Source organism: Beauveria bassiana (genome assembly GCF_000280675.1).
Source record: "Beauveria bassiana ARSEF 2860 unplaced genomic scaffold BBA_S00088, whole genome shotgun sequence".
Taxonomy (NCBI): domain Eukaryota; kingdom Fungi; phylum Ascomycota; class Sordariomycetes; order Hypocreales; family Cordycipitaceae; genus Beauveria; species Beauveria bassiana.
In genome coordinates, this window is record NW_007930923.1 from 3,988 (window position 1) to 9,088 (window position 5,101).

General features: G+C 50.6%; 1 protein-coding gene across 1 annotated transcript; it reads right to left on the reverse strand.

Moving 5' to 3' along the window:
• Positions 1-2,248: 2,248 nt before the first annotated feature.
• Positions 2,249-4,687, reverse strand: BBA_10101 (transposase-like protein; the record flags this gene model as incomplete). The annotated part of the gene is made up of 1 exon (XM_008605198.1): positions 2,249-4,687. One exon carries the CDS (start codon positions 4,685-4,687, stop codon positions 2,249-2,251), a length of 2,439 nt encoding a protein of 812 aa, XP_008603420.1.
• Between the last annotated feature and the right edge of the window lie 414 nt (positions 4,688-5,101).

Genomic DNA, 5,101 nt, shown 5'->3' on the forward strand with positions numbered 1-5,101 from the left:
AAAACCACGACTTCTGTTATCATATGCAAACATCCAAATAATGACTTCAGATGGAGATGGGTCCCTGAATATCGAGATCGATGGCCACTGGGCTATCAAATTCGTTGACAAGCCAGTGCCTTTCCCATCAAGGGGTAGCCCGTCTACAATTTGGGTTTCGCCGATGCGCCCGCTACACCCTTAAGAAGCAACCCACCGAGACGTCAACTATCGACGTGAGGGGGTCAAGTGTGTGCAAGCTCGAGCCCCGAGGACGGTCATCAAAATACCTTGGGACTTTCTGATTGATGAGCTCTTTCCACCGTTTCGGCTCACATTTGCATAGCTACTTACAAATGCCAACTTGTTTTCTCTATCTCGTTTTGTCGTCTTTATTGCCTTGCGTACTCTCACAGCTCAGCGACACTACTATGATGTCATCGCCGATACTCAGCCAATGAATGCATTCTCACGAAACTAGTAGTGACATCAATATCGGCGAGTACAGTTTCGCTGTGGAGGACGGTCACAGCACGCTGAAAAACGTCGCGGTTCGGTTTCTTCGCGGCGACGTGAATTCGGGGTGCTGAAGGCTGAAATGATGGAGCACTTTGATCTGAATGCGGCTGCCGCAGCCGCGCTGCACGACCGCATTTACCAGGAAGAGAACAACCTCATTGCGCATTGTGATGTAGCTCCACTAAATGACGGCATCGCTTACTCGTGTCGTGAAGCGTCCTTAACGCCGTCGCCACTGATCTTGACGCGTGCCACCAGAGCCTACTTACGATCAAAGACACTATCGCCGCATGCAGGCAGGCTGTAGAGAAATCGCAACTGCATCTGCGGGACAGGATCAGCGACACGCAAACCGACATAAAGCAGGCAATAACCACAATCTGACAAGAGCTTAACTGACCAGCTGGCAACCGCCTTGATTCGGTGCTGTGGCGTTTTTGATGCTGCTCGGCGTAACGCCGCAATTGTCAATTGAGCTTGCATGTATAGTAGGGTAACTACCCCTCATTTTGCGCCCTCAACTTGTTATTCGAATCATATAAAGTAGTATTCATTCTAAAGCAATGACCTACTGCCAACTCTGTGACAAACCTTTCGACTCTCATAAAGCACTTTCAGTAGCCGCAAGACACGCCTTCGAGGCATGCGCACTGCCAGCGACGCAAGAACGGACGTTGCAACGCTCTCCGGCAGCATTGAGGCACTTTCTGAACCTGGCTAGTACCGCTATAAAACTTTTGACTAGGCTTTCATGGTCAGAAGTTGTTTTGTGCTTTGATGGGAAGTATAGAGCCTGATCATGGCACGGCTACAAGGTGGCGGTAGCTAGACGGAGATGCCGCTCCGAAGCCTGCTTTCAATAGGCTAAGCATTAATCAGAGACGGTCATGTGTATATCTGACTGCGTGAAAATGGTCAGTCGTCTAATGCGCTCTTGGAACTCATCATAGACTATCGAGCAGATACGGTCATGTGAATACTCGGACGGCAGGAGATAAACTAGTCAGCTAATGCGCCAATGGAACCTCGTCATAGAGTACCAAGTAGGGACACATAAGTGTATATCCTATGGCAAGCCACAGAGAATTCGTCTCACGCGCTATAGAAGGCCGTCATAGAGTATCAAGCACAGACGCATTCGTGTATCATTGATGGAAAGAACTAGACAAGCCGTCCGATGCGCTAATGTAACCCCATCATTTAATATCAAGCGGAGACACATACGTGTGTATCTAACGCCAAGGAATAAACTTGTCGTCTAAGGCGCTAATGGAACCCTATGATATAGTTGTGTGCAGAGACACGTACGTGTACGTCCTCCAGCATATATAGACTAGTCTTCTCATGGCGCCGACGATGACATAATGTAGCTAAGGACGGAGGTATTTCTCCTGTTAGTTAGACAGGGCTAATTTGTCAATTGACTTCACATTACTTATTCTGCTCTGTATATAATACATCATTGTAGAGGGCTATAGCTATGTTACAGAAAAGAAAACAGAGCGGGACGAACTACTATATCTCAATACCACCGCCATAGAGACCAGGGTGGCGATCAACGCAATCCATTCAACTTCAGCCTTAACTGAGTGAGTTGGCTGCTTAATAAGCTTTTCCTCCGTTGAGTTGATCAACCTCGGCCCTATGTTGGGTTGGTTGACGTTGCGTTGATGGTTGACGAAGCCCCCCTTGTCCCGCGCTGGTACCTTACTCGCAGTATGGGAACCCGACTCAACTGGCCAACGCAACGCTACTCCCACCCTGTCTCTTCCTCCCGCATCTGCATTGGCAAATCTCGAAGCCATTCTCCTGCTGCATTTTCATCCACTGGTTGTCTGGTCACTGTTTCGTCGGCCTTCTTCAGTAGTATTGGATCTACCTCCTCCACGATACCCGCCTGCAGCCATGAACGCAGCACCTGGCAAATCGCTATCGTGCTTGCCTCTAACTGACTCCGTAGAGGCGTCACCATGCGACCTGCCGCCGAGAATAACCTCTCGCACTCTGCGCTCATCGCCTGAACCGTCATGAAGTCCATTGCCATTCGCGATAGCCTGGGATACTTGAACCGCTGAGCATGCCAATACTCCCGCGGATCACGGATGTCGCTATCCGTAGGCAACAGGTCCAGTTGCCACCTAGCATACTCATCCTCTGCCTTGTCCGCGTCTCTTTCTTCTTCGCAACGGTGTATCCGAGCTTCATCCTTGTATCGTTCAAACGGAGAGTAGTATTGTGTCCGCGGACGCTTTGCGGCTGGCTCGTCCCCCAACGAGATATCTAAGGTCATGTATTCTTTATCCCAAACAGACTGCACTATATCTTTTGCTTTGGCGACCCACGCCGGTCGTCCAGACCAAACGGTTTCGAAATATCCCCATCGATAAGCCGGGTGCAATGCCAATGACGTGTAATATATCGCAGTCTCGTCCAACTTGTTGTAGTACTCGTCCAGCTTTTTCCAGGCAAGATTAATATTAACCTTGAAATGCTCAGGCTCAGGATATTGAAGGACCTTGGCTTTGGCCTTCTCCAATTCTGCCAGCAAGAATTCGTATCCCACGACCACATCCCACACATTACCATAGGACTCGAAGTGTCCCTGCTTGCGCCTGCGTTGGATCCCGTCACCCTCAAGCGCCTTGACGGCGTCCTCAAAGCTCTGCAAGATATTTCCAAACGCCTCTAGAACTGCCCAGTCCTTGTCGTCTAGTTTATTCTCCTCCCGGCATATGGAAGGCATGACTGCGCTTGTCCTCAGCCGCTTTGACCGCTTTAATGGGTTATCCTTTTCCCAAGCTTGTTTATGCTTTAGAACCAGTGTCTCTAGATAGGGCCTAAGCCTTAATGCCCGTCGTATCATATACAGTTGCGACAACCAGCGCGTTTCGTTGTCGACCACAACGTCCAGAGGCTTCCGGATTCTCACACGTGGATCCTCAGATTCGTCGAACTCTAGCCGTTGGATACTGCGGAGAAGTGTGGTGAGCACATCGGATCGGTGGATCGCGACCACTAGATTATGGAGCTTGCCAACCGGCCCTTTCCTCCGCCACAGCTCATGCTCGGTCGTGTCTGAAACATCTCCTTCTCGCGAACAGGATTCAAATGCGTCGGCATCCTTCCCAAAGAGAATGGCTTTAACCACAAGATTGATTACGTGGCCAAAGCAGCGGCCGCGTCGTCCCCTGCCGCAAAAGGTGAATCTCTCCCCAATGGTATCCATGGCAGTGTCATTGTTTGGTGCGTTGTCAAGTGTAAAGTACCCGTTCTTCTCGTCGGGGATCTCGTAGGACTCGAGCATCTCGATGATTTCGTGTCCAATATTAGCCCCAAAGTGTCGAACTGTCAGCTCAGGCACCCCGAGGATAAGCTTGCATGCCTTGCCATCCTCATCTCGAAAGAAGCATGCAACACCATATAGAGAGTGCTTATTTCGCGATCTCCAACCATCGAAAGAAATGTGTATTAAGCCAGGAGCATTTTTTAATATCTCGATAACTTTCTCCTTGTGTTTCTCGAACTCGGCAATGGCGCGCTTGCGAACCGTATCGTGACTGATATGCGCATCGGCGCTCGCAACCAAGGGGTTCAGGTACTCAAAAATGTCCCGCAACCTCTTATTCTCGGGCTCTCGGAAGGACAGGTTGCCCTCCACGATCCATTCGACCACCAGACGCTGGAAGACATTTTTGTCAAAGTTCTTGACGATGTGGCTCGCAATGGCCTGCTCTCGGGGCACGCTTGGGTTGAGGTTGAAGGCAGTTGTGATCGTCTGGTATCCCATGGACGGTTTTTTTCGAGACACTGGCGCCGACCGTTTTCCGGAAGGATCAAGAATTTTGTGGTGGTCCCAGAGATGCCGCTCGGCGTTTTGGGTGCCAATGGAAATGACGTTGCCGGGCTTCGGCCGGTTCCGTTCAATGCACACTCTGCAGACCCATCGCCGATCTGAGCCTTTCTCGATATCGAAGCCATACTCCCAAACCCATGATTTTGTATTTCTGCTTCGTTGGGACCACGTGTAGCCACGGAAGTGTCGGAACAGCCGATCTTCCTCCCGTCGACCGGCGCGAGCCTCAGCCGGCGTAGATGGCTCGGGTGTGGACGAGGCTGGTGTCAAGGGACCCAGTATGAAAGGCGAAGGCGATACGGAGTTCGTCGCCTCAAAGTCTGAACTTTGGGACATATTGAGCGAGGTGACGGACCGGAGCAGCAAACCGAGGACGGGCCAAGCTGACTTTGGTGTCGGAACGATAGCTTGCCTGCACGCGAATCAGGTCAAACGCGTTGACGCGTCAAGCCATAGAACTATTTACGGGACACCTCGGTACCTTCATTTGTGGTGAAATCAGGTGCAAATACAAGTATCATTTTGCAGGCGGGGGCCCCCACACTGGCCATGGGCTGCCCTACCCGGCACAAGATATCGGCAGCCTTCGCAACGACATCTGATCAACCATTATCAACGCAACCAACTCAATATCGTGGTGAAGTTGAGTTGATTGATTACTAAGAATAGGTTCCGTTGAGTTGAGTTGGGTTGATTGATATCAACCTGGTTGACAACCTGGTGATTGACGTTGCGTTGATCGCCACCTTG